The 20269-nt window shown below is 37.0% G+C and overlaps 1 protein-coding gene across 1 annotated transcript in view; it reads right to left on the bottom strand.

The window, feature by feature from the left end:
- Nucleotides 1–2190: 2190 nt before the first annotated feature.
- Nucleotides 2191–20269, bottom strand: part of ANXA5 (annexin A5) — a 29466-nt gene continuing 11387 nt past the window's right edge. The window contains exons 4-13 of the mRNA XM_055274690.2: nucleotides 18954–19048; nucleotides 17654–17767; nucleotides 15896–15986; nucleotides 12634–12713; nucleotides 12111–12167; nucleotides 6747–6840; nucleotides 5750–5845; nucleotides 4148–4206; nucleotides 3804–3926; nucleotides 2191–2726 (exon numbers count right to left, since the gene is read on the bottom strand). Coding sequence (XP_055130665.1) covers nucleotides 2667–2726; nucleotides 3804–3926; nucleotides 4148–4206; nucleotides 5750–5845; nucleotides 6747–6840; nucleotides 12111–12167; nucleotides 12634–12713; nucleotides 15896–15986; nucleotides 17654–17767; nucleotides 18954–19048 — 869 coding nt within the window. The 3' untranslated portion in view covers nucleotides 2191–2666. The remainder of the gene's footprint in view (nucleotides 2727–3803; nucleotides 3927–4147; nucleotides 4207–5749; nucleotides 5846–6746; nucleotides 6841–12110; nucleotides 12168–12633; nucleotides 12714–15895; nucleotides 15987–17653; nucleotides 17768–18953; nucleotides 19049–20269) is intronic.

The following is a 20269-nucleotide window of genomic DNA, read 5'->3' as shown; positions in this document are numbered from 1 at the left end:
CCCTCCTTCCAGGCTGACTGCAGCCTTGTGCTCCCGTGCTCAAACAATTCTCTCACCTCAGCCTCCCAAGTAGCTGAGACCAGAGACGTGTGCCACCACATCCAGCTAATTTTTTGTTTGGTTTTTTAAAAAATAAAAATGGAGTTTTGCCATGTTGTCCGTGCTGGTCTCAAACTCCTGTCCTCAAGCAATCCACCCACCTTGGCCTCCCAAAATGCTGGAATTACAGGCATGAGTCACTATGCCTGGCCCTCCTTCCTTCTTCACGTAGTTTTTGATTTTTAGGAAATCCAAAATAATTATCTTTTTTCTTATGGCTTCTGGATTTTGGGTGAAAGGCCTCCCACTTCAAGATCATTATGGCAGACATGGAACTGCACCACTTACATCCCCTTTCAAGAAAAGACTCAGTTCCAAGCTGTGAAAAATGTGGGTTGCTGACAGCCTCCAACTCTTAATCTCCTTCAGGTTTTGCCTCAGCTTTCCAGCCAAGCCAAGCTCTTCTCCAGAAGACACTTAGCCAATAATTGAGTAAGGAAGGTGGTGGCACAGGGCCCAGGCACTTCTGTCTCACAAACGGCTCTTTGCAGGAAATCTTTGCCTCAGAGTTCCACATGATACTGGCAGAGATTTGGTCAGGTCTGCAGTGCAATCTGATGATGCCCCTTGCCCAATCCTGCCTTCTGCCTGTTCCATTCAATAAACCTGTTGCATCCCTAACTCCATCTCAGCATCTGCTTCCCAGAGAATCTAAAAGGTACAGGTCTGATGAAATCCCTCCATGCTTCTTTCTCGTATGTTTATGATTTTATTTTTAAATCTGTTTCATTTTGAGAGTTACCTGATATATGAGGTACAGAATCAGCCTTGTATTTTCCTAGATGGCTCCCCAACTGTCTTCACACCATTTGTTAGAAAAAAATGCTCTTTACCCAGCAAATTAAGACCTACCTTTAACATATACTAAATTTCCAAATGATTTGTTTCCATATCTGAACTTGCTGTTTTGTCTGTCTATTCATGCTACAGCATTACACTGTTTCAGCTATTCAGGATATATAGTCTAATCTGTGTGAAGAATAGTGCTCCCTCACTACTCTCTTAAGTTTTGCTAACAATCCTTCCTTTTTTGCATGATGTTTAGAATCAGCTTATCTAGTTCCACAAAAATTTGCCTCCCAATAAACTCACAGAGAGCTGGGAAGAAGGTCACTAAGTAGATAAATATAGCAAATGTTTTTTGTGGATTTTTATTTTTTTAATTCTTTTATTAATAAATTTTCAGATCCAGACCTACAGAAAATATAGCAAATGTTAAAGCTCACTGGTGAATTTCTCTTAAAGTGTGACTAATAAATAATCCAGGGCTTATATTTAAAGCCAGTGGCCTATTTTCAATAACAGAACTCTTTGAAACATATCATCTTCTATATGAAAAGTATAACCAACTGATTCTCAACTTGCCTCTGCATTAAAATTGCCTATGAGCCCTCTCAAAAAAAAAATCCAATATCATGTGTACACAGTTTTTAAGATTCCCCTGGTTATTCTGATGAGCATGAACGGTGGTGAAAAGAATATTATCACTATTTTAAAGTTTTCAAAGGAAGATTAGTTCATTTTATTTAAAAAATCTTATTAATGGCAATTACTTGGCTTTAAAAAAAAAAATGCAACCAGAAGGGCATAAGTACAAAAAGAAAAATGACACCAACTGAAATGGCAGTTTGAAAACAGAAAACTGAAAGGCAAATATTAGAAGAGATTGATAAACTGCTTCTTTCTAGAAAAAATTATTGTCTTTTTTATTTAGCTCAAAGAAAGTGACAGATGGTAAATGGGAGGGAAGTTCACAATAGGAAAGAGGAAAGAGAAAGGTAGTACTCTGAATTTTTGCATTAAGTTTTATAATTAGCTTTTCTACTAAGCAAGTAGCACCACAAGCATTGCTTTAATAGATGCCTAAATAAACATGGTGCAAATAAACGAGAGACCTCTTTGATCTTTCCTATATTTAGGAAAAATCATATACTATGAAGGAAATTTAGTCTATGGTGTTGCATTTCTTATTGCCCAAACACCAACTGTAAATTCAGTTCTCAACTAACACCACTGTCAATTATTAGCTTAAAAAGAGACATCACTGTTAAATAAATTTAATAATAAATTTAAACACACATGTACACATAATTCAGGGGGACAGAAATGTTTATTTTTCATTAATCTTTTGAATACAATCACCATAATTTTACAGGTTTAGTTTAGTTGCGAACTTGACTAATAACATTTCCAAGAGTTCACAACTTCAAGGCTAAGGTTCTGATTAAGGTATCATGGTTACAAATGTAATATAAATGCAGTTTTTAAAAAAGGCTAAAAGCAATCTGGCCTCTTAAAAAAATATATATATAAATGGAAAATGGCCAGGCATTAAACTTAGTAACATGAGTACACTTTAGTACTACAGCAGTCAAAGAAATCTCCACTAGAGATCAGAAGGAAGCACCACTATTTTCTTCTATGACGTGTATGTGTTGGTCGTGAGCATGCTAGTATGAATAAGGCAATGTGTCAAGCACTGGCATATAAATGCAGCTAAAGGTGCTGAAGGAAGGCAGTGGGGAGGTGCAGGCACACAGCAGGGAGCTCTTCCCCATGACACGTTACTAATCTTCTCCTCCACAGAGCAGCAGAAGAGCTTTCTTATAGTCCCCAGATGTATCTCCCTGAAATCAAATGTATTCCATTAACCTCCATGACTCACAGAAGCCATAGAAAATTTTAAAACTAACAAATAACTGGCAACAATTTTATTCATAAGACTCTTCTCCCAAGTGGGTAATCTCTGTGACTTTCACATCAGGAATGTTATGCAGGGAGTTTCCTACCAACATAACATCAGACACTCAGTATTCCCTCTGGTAACACAAAGAACCGGGAAACTTTAACAACTATAGTCAAATCAAGCCTTCTAAACAGAATAGTTTCTATCACTTGGTATATATCAGCTAACACAGGCAGTGCTGGGGCTGCAGGGCTGTCATGGCTCTCCCTCCGAGACAGAAGGGCAGGACATGCTTTGCATCTGCTTGTCTCACATGCAGACATGCATGATAAATTAATGTTTCAAGCTAAAAGTGCAAGGGTAAACTCTCTAGTGTCCTTTGGGCCAGCCAAACCACACACATGCTAAACTAAAAGCTTCTGCTCAATTGAAATCTTGCTTTGCACATGGTCCACATTAACCTTTATCGGAAAAAAAAAAAAAAAAAGTCAAAAGACTTAAGCTAAATGTAATTACAGGCCACAGAGCACCTTGTTTTAAAAAGAACAAAAATGATACTAATACCTAGGGGCTCCTTACTCCCAATATGACCTGGTTGGCTCTCTCCTGAATTAGAAACCAGCATCAGAGATAAGGTGATAACAGACGATAAAGAAAGGAAAAGCTGATATGAAATAAAAGAAGGACTAATAAAGACAGCTGGAACTGATAAAAGACAGAAAGAACACATTATTATCAGAGGCAAGGGGTTTGGTTTGTTGAGTCATCTGTCACCACTACTAAATAATGCTTCTGAGTTCACCAAGAGCCTCGGCCACATCAATACCCATGCTTTCACTTGGGAGCCATCATCTCTACTTCAGGAAACATTATGCTAAGCTTTTTAACTCATTGCTCTGATCGTGTCACTAAAATTTTAAACTTAACACAAGAATCAGGTTCTCTTATCCTTGTCTTTCGTGCAATATACCGGTCTGCTTTGGATTCCCAAACATAATTTAAAGAAAAGTTCTACTACCTTAATCATGGAATAAAGAGAGGTGGCAAAATTCTTCCTAAACTCCTTCCTGATGTTAAACAGATCAATCTCACTCCTGGAAACCATGACTCTGATGAGGGTATGATCATCTGTCCCAGCTCCCTTTTAAAAAATAAAAAGAGAGAGGCACAATGCTTAAAAACTTCAAACATAGGATCAAATGCTCCCAGGGTGCAGGTGAATCAATAAGGTATAACCAGAACTGGGTTGAATGTTATAAGGGAAAAATTCCCAAGGTCTATCACCTAAAACATAAACAAAAATGAATAATAATAATTAGTAAGAGAAATGTATTAGATAGAAGGTTCATGGTCTCCACTTACCTTCATAGCATAATAGAGGGTCTCTGCAAGGTAGGCAGGTATACTTCGAATAGACTTCACTAAGAAAATAAACAATACAATGGTCAAATGCTATTCTGATATGTAAAGGATTAAGTAATTAAAAATCAAGTGCTGCTCCCTGCTTATAGCTCTACTTCTATAAAAACACAAAAGTACCAGAGGCTAAAGAGCTGTAAGCTTATCTGATTTCCTCACTCACCAAGTATTTTCTTAGACACTGGCTTGGGTTTTCCTTGGAGTTCTGAGGTCTGCATAGAAAGGCATGGAGAATACGGGCACAGGTTTTTTCTATGCCCCTTGGTTCTGTGAGGACTTTTTGGATGCTGCAGTTTGGGCAGCCTGGATTGTTATCATAATACCACAATGTTCTTTATCACCAATAAATTATACAAATCCCTTGGAAGTTTTCATTCCAAGACATTCAAGCAAATAATACAAGATTACTATACTATCTAATCTTTTTAAACTCTTGGGCAATCTTCCTATACTCTCTACATATTCTTTAATATCAGTGATTCACACAGAGCAGCATGAGATTTATCCATGTCAGTATAAAAACAGATAAATCAATATCAGAAAGGATCTCTTCTCTGAACATGCACGTGTTGAATGTAGGTTTGGGCTGCTCAGACCTCGGTCTGCTTAGCTTCAGAAAACCTATCATGAAAATTCCTTAATATACAAAAATAATCCTTGCATGTGGAGATTTCTTAATTCTCCCTTTTCTAAGTCTTAAGAAAAACAGCCACCAGTAACTGAAAATGTCTTAACTTGTATGTGTATTCTAATTATAAAGGACCTGTCTAAAAGTTTTCTGGTAAAAGTACATTAACTGTGTACTCAAGTGAAAGGCTACTTTTAGAGTTGGTTCATGCACATCTTTAGCTTACTCTCCTGAAGACAGACAGCACAAAAGTGTGAGCTCAAGGCCAAATACTTGGGACAAACAGCAGACAGAGGCTCACTGCAGACTCACATGAACAAAAGGACCACAAGAGACTCACAAACTAGATTCTCCCTAGCTTTGGAGAATACATAATACTGCAATCAACTGCACAGATTCAGTTCTCCAGTTTTTCCAGATTATTCTGAATATTTAATTAAAATAAAACTAAATTACTTAATTTGAAAACAACCATCATCACATCTTCTATTACATCAAAGATATTCTTCTTTTCTAAACCGGATGACAATTTCTTAGTCTGCCTCAAAGCTGAGAGGACAGTATTCAAAAAAATTCTAAAATTCCACAGGTATCAGAAATAATGTTTACAAGCCTCTGAGATAATGTCCACGACATTTCAGGTTTATCAAGAAATAATATTCTTAATGCATCTTCAAAATGATTTTTAAACAATTATCTTAGTATTACCATAGGATTTAGATGAACTAACCAGACAATCCTGTATTTCAAACATCAAAATAAATTTCTGAATTGGAAATTTGGGAGTTTGCTTCCCCTAAATATCATATCAAGCTCTTCCTTTCATACCTAGGTGGTTATTTTCAGATGCAGCCTCAATCGAATAAAATTCCTTAGCTCTTATCACCAAAAATATCAATACATTGTAAATCACCTACCGACAGCAAGGAGTAGTTGCTCTAAATTGCCAGAAGTCTCCCGGTCAATGGTTTCCTCAATTTGAAATCCTGATATAGTCATGTACTTGTCAAGCACTAGAAAAAATAAAAACGATTCCCTAATCATATAATCTTTCCAGAAAGATGGTATTTACTCTGATTAGGTAGTGTCTTACTGAACACAAATCTCCCCTTCTTCCTTGCTGACAGAACCTTGTGCTCAAAGCCTCAATGTGCCAAGCCCTAAGCAATGGATTGTAAATATACTTTGTTCACTGATTGCCCAGCCCCCTTACTAGTTATAGCCAATGAGACCTAAAGGTAAATCTACTGGAGGGATGCTGAGAGATCTCCTCACTTAGAAAAAGTGATACACAGATACGACTAGTTTACCCTTTCCTTTCCTTCCTGCTGTGAAATGGTTAAGTTTGGAGCTAGAGCAGACATCTTGTGATAATAAAGAAATGAATACAAGAAAGAAAACCAAAACACTAGGGATAATGGAGCAAAAAAAAAAAAAAACCAGAAAGATCTCAGGACCTGCCAAATAAACCATGGAATCCCACCTCTGGAAAAAAAGCCCAATTTTTAAAGCCACTATTAGGGTTCTCTGTCACTTGCACTAAATTCATTCCCAACTGATACCACAAGTGCTGATGAATCCAGAGATGAGGCTGTGGGTACCAACCTGTAGGAGGAAATACGTGTAGTGAGCCACTACTCAATGATGTGTGACTATGAGAGGAACAATCTAGAGATCTGACCACCCTTGCCATCCTCCAATAGTGAAGGGTGGACTCAGGATCTCTAGTTTGTAAAAGCTACAACAGCAGCAAAAACAATGTGAGATTTCTCCAGGTCACCAAAAGGAAGAAATATAAAAACTGATTCATTCGCTAAGGCCCTGCTATGTAGCAGATATTCTGTCACACTGGCTCATCATGCACTTTCCAAATTTACCAATGTATCTGCCCCATACAGACTTTTTTTCGCTCACCCTTTCTCAAATGAGACACACTTCGTGTTCCAAAGATGGTGATAAACTTTTCTTCATCTGTCCCCCATTTAAGTTCTCCAGCCTGAAATAAAGCCTGCAAAAATTTCAAACTCAATTAATAAATTGTTCCTCCATCTCATTTCCAGGTTCTTAATCACACTTGTTTTTTACTCCCTGAATTTTAACTCACTTGATTCATCATCTTATATTAAGAGTTTTCATTTCTAATGCTTCCTACTCTGAAACTCAGCTTACTGAGTTTGGAGCAACTTTGGAGCTTGCCACTGAACTGTGCCACAGAAGTTTCATGGGTCCAAGCAACAAAGCACAGCAATGGTGCAAGGTTACATGTTCCCAAACTGTCTGCCATAACCTCCAATCTTTCAGAAGCAACAGTATGGGTCAGGAGAAAGTTATGACTACCTCACTGTTGATACATCCATTTATAGACTTGGAAAGGATTTAACTGGAAGCTAAGTTGTCTGCCTTTTCTGTTTTGCTTGTTCTATAGCTGTTCTATAGCTGTTCAATAGCACATGATTAAGAGTACACTTCATATTTTCTCTTTACAACTGAGATTGAACCAAGGCTAGCTATAAAATGTTTTCGTATTTCCAAAGATCACAATACATTTTTAAAAGGTTGTGGGTATAGCACAGTGCCTGGCATATAGAAGCACTCAATAAATAGTGGTTGAATAGTCTGAGTGCCCATACTTCCTTTTTGACATGGGAAAAAAAATATGCTTTCTTCTGCTCATATAACTGCCTAAAAAAATAAGCTTACAAACAAACATCAACATTGACTCTGAATCCACTTATTGACATGAGAATAATTTATTAAAACCCAAAGAATCAACCTTTACAATGACTGTACTATCCTTTTATTCATTTCAAACTAAGTCTACAAAGCAAGATGAATGTAATTTGCTGAGGCTGCTACTTGCAGTTGGCCTTATGCCCATAAGCAGCAATCCAAATAAAGATAGGAAGTGATAATAACGGGCTTGAATACAGAAGTTTTGATCACAGTATGTTTGAACATGTAGATTATGGTGGTAAAGATCTACTTCTTATTATATTTCTGGAGAATAAGAGAAAAATGAGACTCATGTATCTTTACGCTCAATTTTAAAGTTAATTATTTTAATGATAAAGATGAGTAATATCAATTCTGGCCATGTGAACACGCTTTTAAAACCTAAAAAGACAGTAAACTCTGAAAGTCATGCATGTATCTAAACTTTAGAACTATATCATGATGACATAGACCTTTCTTAACTTTTAAAATCTATTTCAAAAACAACACAAGTTCATTGAGAAATTTTATAAAACTAAGAAAGAATAAAAATAAGAAAATAGAAGTTGCAGGCTAGGCATGGTGGCTCATGCCTGTAATCCCACCATTTTGGGACACTGAGGCAGGTGGATTGCTTGAGCCCAGGAGTTCAAGACCAGCCTGGGCAACATGTCAAAACCTGTCTCTACTAAAAATACAAAACTTATCCGGGCACGGTGGCAGATGCCTGTAATCCCAGCTACCCGGGAGGCTGAGGCAAGAGAATTGTTTGAACCCAGGAGGCAGAGGTTGCAGTGAGCCTAGATCATGGCACTGCACTCCAGCCTGGGCGACAAGAGCAAGAAGGAAAGGAAAGGGGAAGAGGGAGGGGAAGGGAGGGGAAGGGAGGGGAGGGAGAGGGGACGGAAAGGAGAAGGGAGGGGAGGGAGAGGGGAGGGGAGGGAGAGGGGACAGGAAGGAGAAGGAAGGGGAAGGAAAGGGGAGGGGAAGGAAAGGAAAAACGGGAAAGGGGAAAGATAAAGGAAAGAAAAGGAAAAACGGGAAAGGGGAAAGATAAAGGAAAGAAAAGAAAAGTTGCTATTAATATCAATATCCTGAGGGTGCTAGTTACTACTTCCAGTATGTTTTTACATGTAAATAAAATATACAAATATATTAACACCTGAATGGGTGAGGGACTCGTACAATGTCACAGACATTGATGCACACATTTCTTATCAACTGTTTTAAACGTCTAGAAATGTTCTCTAGTAGGTACAGGAGTTAAGCCTGTTATATGGGAATAATTGGTGAGATGTCAGTTATTTTTACCACAATGTTTTAATTTTCTTAGAAGAATTATGTTTGGGATCAATATCTATTGTAAAACTATTATTAAGTAATCATATGCAATAATAATGATGGCTTCTTCATACAAAACAATGATATTTAACAGTTTTGTTTTAATCTAAGTATCCTTTCTTCTAAATGAGGATGCCCAATATTCATGGATCCATCTGGATGAGGGACCCTTATACCCCTTCCCTAAGCTTTACGGTTCAGCCTGAGTACAGTTTGATAAGCCCTGGTTCAGTGCAAAGGATGAGTCTTTGGAGTCAAAACAAATGTGATCTATCTGCAAGATCTCAGATGAACTACTTAATCTCCTCTTCAGCCTCAGTGTATATAATCACTAACGGAGATTATATAACTTACATAATGCATTGAACAGTGTCAGGTAATCAGTAGCAAGTGCCCAGTAAACTGATTACTTCTCCTTCTCCCTCTTTCCTCTAAGAGTTCAACTCTCCCTCCGGAGAAAGAATAAAACAAGGATTTACTGGGGAAGAAGGTAAATCTGTTTTAATGCATTAAAAATATTAAATCAATTTAACACATTAAAAATGTTAAAAAGTGGATTATCTACAAAATGTTTGGTTCCCAAGTAAATGACTCACTATGGCTTATCAAACCTCTCAAATAATAGAAATCCTCTTAGTGCCAGGTATCAGTAGAGACAAAAATGCAAAAGCTTATAAAAGGGCCCTTTAGCTGTCTCGGCTTACTCTCAACTAAGAAGTCTCAAATTCTCACTAGTGGTAACAGTCCAGCTGCCCTTGCTACGAGGTACAAGTTGGTGTGTTCCTTTTTACAATGCTGAAAGATGATTTGTTTTCAACAGGTTTATTGATTAATAATAATACATTTGAAAGAATCAAAAATAATAGCCAGTGTAACATGTTCTGTGTTGCTCCTAGTCACTGGAAGGCTAAGAAAAGCTTGGATTCCATTCAAGGGATATTTTAAAGTAACTCCATAAAGCAGTTTTCACATGTACAGTCTCACATGTACTCCCAGGGTTCTGAATGGTTATATCCACTGCATGACATGTTAAGTGTCACCTATACAGCCTCAGTAATCAAAGGACCAAGGATGCAGGCATTACCTGAGAGCACGTTCAAAATCCAAACTCCCAGACCCTGCCCAGACCCACAGAATCAGAATCTGCAATTAAAGGTCCCCAGGTGCTCCGCATGCCCATGAAAGTTTGAGCAGCAGTGCTATCCAGTAAGTGCTCCAAGGAGAGAAATCAATGAAAACAAGGTTAAAATGTACTGTTTTCCCCTCAGGAGCCTCACACTGCAGCAATGCTCTCATTACATCACTGACTATGCTGGGAAATCTGCCCTCTGCTCGGGAATGCAGGCCTCACTGCAGACATCTGAGAATACTGGAGTTGGTTTCTTACACTGTGACCCTGAAAAGCTCCCAGAATTCCTATCCTACTCTTGACAGTAGGAATGAGAGAATCAGCACTATCTCCTAGCAAAGCCACAAACAATGCTTGGAAAGCCGTAAGATCACCTCAGTACTGAAAAAAGCCCCTAACAAGAGTACAACTCTGTAGGGTTGCTCTAGCACTCTCCCCGAAAGAAGGTGGAATTAAGCTAGATCTATGCTTGAGTTGATATTTAATAAGCCCTTTAATGATAGAGAAAATCAGAGAAGGCACTAATACTCAAGAACACTGAATATCTTATAGTGAAATATTCTTATAGTGAAATATTAATATTCAAGAACACTGACTATCTTCTAGTGAAAGAGAAAGAGCTTTGGAGTCAGACAGGCCTCGTTAGGAATTCCAACTACACTGCTATTCAGTGGAAGCCATGGGTTTGTTTCTTTATCCATAAAAGGGAAATTGCCCCTCTCTGGTAGAGTTATGTGCTCATTCATTCATCAGTTATTTACTGAGCACCTACTCTATGCCAGAAGCTGAGGATACAATTGAACTGACAGCTCAGGGGGCCCAGGAAGGCAGTCAAGTAAATAGGCGGCTTCCAGAGAAGGTGACAAGAACTGTGACAGGAAGCCTGGGGGTGGGGGCTATGGTTTTCCCTGTGAGGGGCATCTAACTCTAAAGTATCTAAGCTGAAGACTGACTCTTGAAGAGGACTCAGGTGAAGCAGGGTGGCAGGGGCAAGAGGGTGGAGAGAGCATGTGAGAGAGGCTGGAGGTATAAGTAAACAAGACACAGACAACAAAGGGGCTTGTAACCCATTTAGGAACCTGGACTTTATCCTGAGGACAATGGAACCACCAGAGTCTGAAGGGGCTGGACACAACTGGCTTGCATTTTCTAAGACAGAGTGAAGCAACAGTCAAATACTGCACAGAGAGCCCTCGGTAAACATTCAGTTCTTTTTTTCTCTCCAGCTAGACAGATGACAGCATTCTGAAACCATTATAAAATCAACCTACCCAAAAGAACAACCACTCTCCTCTTTCTTGTTAGCAAAGTGAGATCACACATCCATGGGTTGTTCCACTGGAGGAATGAATATGGCTCTTCCTTTTTCAATGATACATGACAAACAACCAAGAATTGTATATTCTTGTAATTGAAACATATGACCAGAAAGATGATTGGTGGTTCTAGGAACCCAAGTAATTCCCTTATTACCCATTTCCAGTTTTCAGCTCTCATGTTTCAAATTTCTTTTCCTATATTTTAATAACTGTTTTATTAACCAGACTGAGACTGTATAGGGGTTTAAAAGTCACTTAAGAGGAAATTTTCATTTGGAGTCACTAAAAAGCAGCTGACAGAAGACCAATCCTACTTAAAATTCTGTCAGAGGAAATGCAGAGAAATTTCCTAATACCAAAGTAACTTGTCATCTCTTATGTAATTAAACACCACTTACTGTTAAATACTTTATTCTTTCTTCTTTATCTTCTCCTGCTAAGAGACCCACTGAATAATTGGCAGTGGAAGTAATAACACCTGTTTTTTGGTAAAATTCTCTATTTTGTGAATGTTCAATAATCACAAAAAAAAAAACATGTCTAGTTGGAACTCACTATATAATTTATTTTATTTTGTTTCAGCTTTAAGGTAAAATATTTTGCTGACCAGGTCAGAATAAGAAAAAGCTACTTATGTAGGTCTTATGCTATGTAAAGAACCCATTAACAAGATTATCACTAGAAACTATTACAACATACATTGTGATTTTTCATTACCATGAATTATTTCTTCATTTCTACAGCATAATAAAGTCATCATACCCTGGTGTCACTCACCTGAGCATCTTGTTCAACTTGAGCTTCATCAATTCCAGCATCGGGGTCTCTGTTAGCCTATGAGAGGTCATATGTCACATTATTGAACTATAGAGCATTCTCATTCAAAAGGAAAAATGGTTCCATCTGATGGTTATTCAATAACACTCTTTCTCTAGGAATAATATGCTTTTATTACGATCAATCCTGCACTATTTCACATGATCATCACACAGCACTGTCCAAAACCAATAATGACCCTCCTGATTTTAAATTCTATGAAAGAACAAGATACTGCTATCATTCTATGAAAGGAACAAGATACTACTATCTAAAACAAACGTATGAGTTAGCTGTTAAGAATTTAGACTGGATATTCTGAAACACAAACAAGCACAGGCAACATACAGCCAGAATCATTGCAGTAAGAATCAGCAAGTACCACAGATTATTAAAAGAATTTTAAGTGACCTTACTTAACTAGATTCAGCCCAGTCCAACTTCAGGCTTTTTAATCAAACTGTAATTAATCTCCACCCAATACCTGAAGGAGAACCACCAACATCCGCTGGTAGTACCCTGAAGTGTCCCCCACCACGTCATCTTCCAGGCTTGAGCCATATTCTGCAACAAAATAATTTCATACTTATTTACTTCTTCTTTCAACTAGAAAAATAATCTTGCCCCATTAATCAAATGAAAGTGATGTAAAAGAAGAAATAATTATATTTGGTTAACATAAATTCCCTCTATTCCATCTCTGAATGCTCTAAGCAAATGCTTTCAGTGAGTGGTTGGACAAAAATGAATTAAAGTCTCCCAAAGGCACTCAATTCAAACTTAAATCAAGACTCGGCCATTTAGAAATTCTCTCGACCAATGTAGTCATTAATCTATAGATACATGATGGTATTGGAAAGTCTCCAAAACACAATCGTAAGCTTAAACTCTGTTTTGCTTTCTTTCAAATCTTTTATATGGTTAGCTTCCAAATGTCTTCTATCTCTAATATTCTGAGATTTATTTCTTTGGGCATGGCCATCACTCCCCCAATAAGGTATTTTTCCTCTGCAGAAATAAAGTTAACTCTGAGAGACAGCAATGATATTTTAAAGTATGCCCCCCTCCCACCTCTATTTCCAGCTGCTCAATGTAAGGCCATATACAAGGGGAGAATTGGGATCTATAAGAGTCTACAAGTCTTTCTCACTACTCTCAAACAGTTGCTATTAAAGGAAAGGAGGCCTTACTCTAAGGTATTTAAATATTTAATTATTATGTGAAAGCAAACAAACTTTAATAAAAGCCTGAAACTTCTATTTTAAAGGGCCCAGAAGAGTTATGTGTTTATTTCAACCAGTTACCCAAATACAAAACCTTGTAGGAATCTTTAATTCTTTCTTCTACACCAACACCTACAAATATTAACCATTAAATCCTATCACATGTTTCTCCTGTCCCTGATTTATCCTCCTCACACCTCTCACTAACCTAGGTTGGGCCACAATTCCTAAATACCTAGCTTACCTCCCACACACATAACTATCCAATTAGCCTCTCAATTCAAGTCTCCTTCCTCCCTCAATTGTTCCTTCAGCATTCCACTGCTCATTGAGGAATTTACAGTGCCTGTGAATTAAGTCCAAATTCCTAATCCAGTCATGCAAAACCATCTATATCTGAGCCTAACCTCGCTTCTTCCATTTACCTCCCACAATGGACATGCACACATCCTCCATGGCAGCCAGGCCCTCTCTGTCCCTCAATATACTCTCCACAGTCCAGTCTCCATGCCATTAAAGACAGGCAATACCTCACCCAAAAATACCTTTTCTACCTACTCAAAATGCACCTAGTCTTTTTTTCCCAGTTTTATTGAGTTATGATGGACAAATAAAAATTGTATATATTTAAGGTATATACTGTGATGTTTTCATATATGTGTACATTGTGAAATGATTACCACAATCAAGCTAATCAGCATATCCATCACTTCATATAGTCTATATTTTTGTGTGTGGTGAGGACATTTAAAATATACTCTATTCACAAATTTCAAGCATATAATACAGTTATACTTTCACTATAGTCACCACGCTGTACATGAGATCCCCAGAACTTATTCATCCTAACTAAAATCGTGTATGCTTTGACCAATATCTCACCAGTCCCTTCTCCCATTCACCCCGCCCCTACACCCTAGCAAACACTGTTTTACTATCTGTTTCTATGAGTTCAATTTTTTTAGATTCAACATAAGAAGTGAGATCACGTATAGCTTATGCCTTGTGCCTAGCTTATTTCACTTTGCATTATGTCCTCCATGTTTATCCATGATGTTGAAATGACAGGATTTCCCCTCTTTAAGACTGAATAGTACTCCTGTGTGTGTGTGTCTGTTTGTTTGTGTGTGTGTGTGTATTCTTTATCTATTCATCTGTCAATGGACACTTTGTAAACCTACCTAGTCTTGAAACTCTGCTGCATGTTTGATTTGCACCATGAAGCCTCCCTAACATCCAAAGCTATGACGACCTCTCTCTTCTGAATGCATTATTGCATTTAACATTATTGGTATTTTACTTTAGTTTGAATTTTATTATCCTTTAAATATTGCAGTCATTCGGTCATGTCACCCCCTGAGGAGACTACAAGCAAACTGCTTGAGGACAGGAGCTGTGTTATGCACACCTTTTGTCACTCATGACAGCCTGTTAACACACTGCCAGACACATAGCCAGTGCTCAATTACACGGCTGAGTAGGACAGACCACACAGTTATTACCCACTTTGAGCACACCATTTGTAATCCAGTAGCACAAAGGCTCTCATCAACGTCAACATCCCCAGAAAGAGATCTTTGAATAGTACATCAAATAAAGTTCAAAGTTGAGATACATGTATCACTTCTGCCTTAGCGGTTGGGAACTTACTGCCTTTAAAAAGAGAAGCAGGAAAGAGAGATTCAGCCATTTAGAAAGGTAATTATATAGTTGCTCTAAACAATTTTTTACTGTTTTGACTTGCTGTTTTGACTTGCTGGGTTAACAAAGCCATTTCTAAGATTAACAAACTAATGGCAAGATACAGCCCCTAGCAAAAGACACTAGGCTTGCAGTCTGTTGACTGGGCTGAGAAACTGGATAGTCTGACCCTCCTCAGTCAGGCAGGAGAAAGAGTTGGCCACAAGAAATCTGGTAAGAAAAGGACTCTCTACCTCTACTTTTTATTTCATTTTCTTGATTCTATTCATGGGACATATTTTAGGCTGAAATGCAGATTTCTGTTCATGAAAAAGACACACTAAAAAGAAAAATCAAAATGCAGAATATTTTATTCAAGCATTGCCATTAGCTAAGACAACATACATTTACTCAAATGTACTTTATCAACTCTGATGTGGGAAAGGGTTTAGGTTTCTCTTCCAAAGTTGCAAAAGTACTTTTCATATAACTCCTAAATTTTGCTAGCATAAAGCTAAATATTTTTAAAGGAGGAAAAACCATTTTTAACTTAATGTTAACATAAAGACAACCTGTATTTCTCTACACTAATTGCAAATCCTATGCAAAAGTAAACTCCATCTTCAGCAGTAGCTTCTTATAAAATATTAAAATAGTAGAGGATAACAAGGCAGTCTTTTCCTTACTGAAGGAGAAAAATAGCTTGAATTGCAGGTCATTCATTCTTCATTCAACCATCATTTACTGCCTGCCTCCCATACCTACAAAGGACTGCATTCAAATCAGAGAAATGAAGGAAGTGATAATGGAGGTGAAGTCAAAATATAACTCACAAACACTTACCTTCTTCATAAACTTGTTTGATGGCTCTTAGTTCTTCAGGTGTCCTTGAAGCAATAATTTCTGTCAGTACTTTTTCATTTGTTCCAGCTCCCTGTTTGGAGATTTTAATAGAGAAAACATGTCAATAAGATTAAAAAAAACAGCCTGGGGAACAGCGAAAGGCTCCGTCTCAAAAAAAAAAAGAAACTGATTTTACCAGAATAGATGTTACCCAAATTGCATAGTTATATAAATACTATCCAGTATAACATGGATTTATTTGTATATGAGTTCTATTAGTTATAGAAATAACAAGTTTTAAATGATTTTTCTCTCCAAAGACCATTTTATTCTTTTTGTCTAATGGAAAACAATGTTTATCATGTGTATGTGTGTATATATGCGCACGTATACATAACCAGTTACATAAATTTGTAACTTTTAATTTGATCAGTTAATTCTAGCTTAAAAGTAAAACGTTTTCATGAAACATGAAGTAATTTTTTAAAAACTGAAAGAGTAAAAATGAAAACTTTACATAAATGTACATGGAAGAGCACTGATACTTAATAAGCACCTCAAAAGATAAATCCCTGACCCCCAAGTTAAGTGCTGTGCAGTCACGGGAAAATTCTACATCAAAGGTAACAATAAATATAGCATTGCTTAATTATTAGGAATTAGAACAACAGTATAAAGGAATTGGGACTTGCTTTCTGGATTTTTGAAAAATCATTTTAGTTGGCTTTCCTTTTTCTGCTTTTAAAAATCACATATATATCATTAAACTAAGAGATTCAACAATACAGCTGAACTTATTTTTTTAAAAAAGATAGTATATTTAAGCCTTATTTTCTTTATATTTCTATTTTTTGCCAAAAATCAAGCACTGAAAAACCTAGAGTTCATTCTCTGGTAGAATTTCAACTACTGCTGAATTTCAGAAGTACTCAGCAAAAAAAGTACTTTTCTCAATAACCTCAGATTTTTATTTATTCCAAAAGAATCACCATAGGAAAATTAAGAGACTGAGCACAAACCAGCTCCTATCAGGATGACCCTTCTCCTCTCTCCACTCCATCAGTAAGAATCCCTGAGAAACATTATTTCCTTGTTAAATCTCAATGTGCCCATTCAAAATCTAACAGCTAACTACTGAACTACTTCCTGTCCCATGAGCCTAAACAAATGTGTCAATGCTGTCATATTTATGCAACATTCCAAACACCAGTCAAGGGAATACACATTTAATTTTTGCTGCAACTGAAATTACAGCAAGTTTACCAGCTACTTCATTTTAGTGTTTAGAGGGGCAGGAAAGAAGGAAAGAATATGAGAAAAATTTGTTGAAAATTCTCTCTGAAGCTTTACTTTTAACCTAAAATGATGAGCAATATTATGGTTCCCTAATCAGGCAATTTTCTACTGAAAAAGATAAAATAGCTCATCTGTAATATTTTTTAAACATCCTCAAAATCAGAAGACAGGCATGAAAATAAAATACAAAAAGCTATAAAAATATTAAAATTTTAAATAGCCCAGTATTATTGAGTTTAAATCTACAAAAAGATGAAATGACACACTTGTAATTTTCTCCCTCCTTTACTGCTTATTGCCTCCCTCCTTTACTGCTTATTGCCTCTCAGTTTTGTCTTCCAAGCAACTCTCACTGAAATAATCAGATAAAATTTTTAAAATATAACAAATAAGAGGAAGTAATTACCAAAACGAAATAATACTATTTATGACAAGAATGTTCTTTTCACTCATCCTTTTTACCTTCAAGGCATGTTTCAGTTCATAAGCATCATAAAGCCGAGAGGGTTTCATCAGAGCCACAATTAATTTTTCAAATTTTCCAGTTAGTTCTGATTTCAGGTCATCTAGAAGATCCTAACCCACAGAAAATACAAATTTGTTAACCAGCAGAAATTGTAATAAGATTCTTCTTAAATATGAATGACAGTCCTTTGCTCTAATGAATTCTTTATGTTGCTGTCTCCAAGTAGAAGGCCCATGAGCTAAACGAAACCCCATAACCTTGAATAACATACTTTTAACCTGTGACCAAAATCTTAAACTAAAGCAAACCCACTTATACGTCAAGATACTTATTTCTAAAAGATGTTTTTCTTAACTTGAAAAAAAGAATACCTTTAAAAGTAGTCTAAAAATATTTCATAAAAATACTATTCTGAGAAACATATCTTCTAATTTCAAAAAATAATCATATAATGAAATTTACAAAGGACATTTAGTCTCTCATACCCACACATAATAATTTTTTCTTTTCTCTCCCCATATGTAATAACATTCAAATACATAATAGATTATAGTCACTGTTATGACTCCTGACCACTGGGAGATATCTGTTCCTATGGTGAAATTGTGTATGTAATTATGAAAAAATTATGTAATTGTGAAAAAAAAATCAGTATTTCCTACCTATAAGTTTCAGCATACCACACAACTAAAAATGGTGTTTAGAATACTTTCTTTTTTGCTTTGCATTTGTTTTCTTAGTTAAGTGACATACGTTTTCAGAATAAGACTACATTTAAGTTTTCCATACATGCACTAATTCATTTAAATTTAAATAATTCAAATAATTCATTTAAATAATTCAAATAAATTTTTTGAATTATTAATCAAATAAAAGCATTTAAATCAACTAATTAAAAATCCATTAGTTAAAATCATGACAAAAGGAACCAAGACTGTGACTGTGTTAAAACAAAACATATTTGAATACAGGCTTACACCTAGAAAACGGATAGTGAGACATCCATGTGAACGTGAGTGGGAAACACAGAGGAAAAGAAGAGAGACAGTTCTCACCATAGGATCTTTTGGCACCTCTACAGCATTAGGCAAGGAAAAACAATTACGTGAGGATAAGCTGGGTGAGCACTGTATCCCAAGAGCTGATAATTTAGAGGAGAGTGGAAAAGAAACAGAAGTAGGGAAGTCGGAATCACAAAATAAATGATGCTTACAAAAGAATATCAGTATATTCCAAACTAGTCTTATAACTGATAGCTGTTCTCCCATTCTCTCTTGGGATGAAATGTGGTCTTACCCTGCCAAACAGAGTCTTAAAAGCTGCAGAGATTTCCTGGCGCTGAGCGTTACTTCGGGATGTCAACAGAGTCAGGATGCTCTCCTCATCTGTGCCTGCAATTTATGGTTAACAATTACATTTTGGCTCCTACATGCATACTCTCCCAATGATCTTGGCAACCCGCTTCCCAGTCACCTTATTTCCTTGCCTCTCCCATGTGAATATAAAATATATTTTATGGCTGGCGCAGTGGCTCACACTTGTAATCCTAGCTCTTTGGGAGGCCAAGATGGGAGGATTGCTTGAGGCCAGGAGTTCAAGACCTGCCTGGTCAACATAGTGAGACCCCCATCTCTTAGAAAAAAAAAAAAAAAAAAAAAAAAAATATATATATATATATATACACACACACACACACACACATATATACATATACACACACATATATATATAAACGTTTTATTAAACAGTTTATTAAAAATTTACAATATATAAAATGTTATGTTTTCAATATATTCTACCCCCCTATTCCCAACATATTGGGAAGTAGATGGAAAAATACTCCTGCCTTTTAAAAAACTTAGTGTACCTAGTTTTTTAAAAACACACAAATAAGTATGAGCTAAGGCAAAACGTTACAAGTGACTCAGGAGAGATCTAGGTATTAAATGGGACTCAAAGAAGGGTCTCCTAGCTGATAGGAGGTGGAAGGGAGTCTTGGAGAATGCTTCATGGAGAAGGTGACACCCACAAGTCTTGAAGGATGGAAGGATTGTGAAAGGCAGTGACGAAAGGAAGGACAGCCTTTAGAATGAGAGAAAAGCTCAGCTGTGGAGAAATACAGGGCTTTCATAAACAGCAGATAAGCCAGAATGGTTGGGTCTGAGAACACATTAAACAGTAATGGGAGATGAGTCTGGAAAGGTGGGCTGGATACAATGGAAGGACTTGCAGGGCCAGAAAGCACATGAACAGTAGTACAAAAGGAGCCTGAGCACAGGAGATCAGTGACACATGGAAATCCTTGAGATGAGAGGTTTTTAAATGACTAGAAAAGAGGCTGGGGAAAGAGAAGAGACTAGCAGAATCAGAATGGGATATCTGATTGGCAACAGAGCTGCACAGCTGCTCACCTGCAGGGATGGCTGCCTTATCGACTCGGGCCTCTACCACACAGGTGAGGGTGACAAGCTCAAAAGCACGGAGGCTGAATTTAACTGCCTGTTCAGTTCTAGAGACTGAATATTAGGGATGGTTTATGGCAAGCTTGTCCAACCCACGGCCTGCAAGCCACATGTGGCCCAGGACAGCTCTGAATGCAGCCTAACACAAAC

This window comes from Symphalangus syndactylus, chromosome 4 (genome assembly GCF_028878055.3).
Source record: "Symphalangus syndactylus isolate Jambi chromosome 4, NHGRI_mSymSyn1-v2.1_pri, whole genome shotgun sequence".
Lineage (NCBI taxonomy): Eukaryota > Metazoa > Chordata > Mammalia > Primates > Hylobatidae > Symphalangus > Symphalangus syndactylus.
This window is presented reverse-complemented; position numbering and strand designations above follow the sequence as displayed.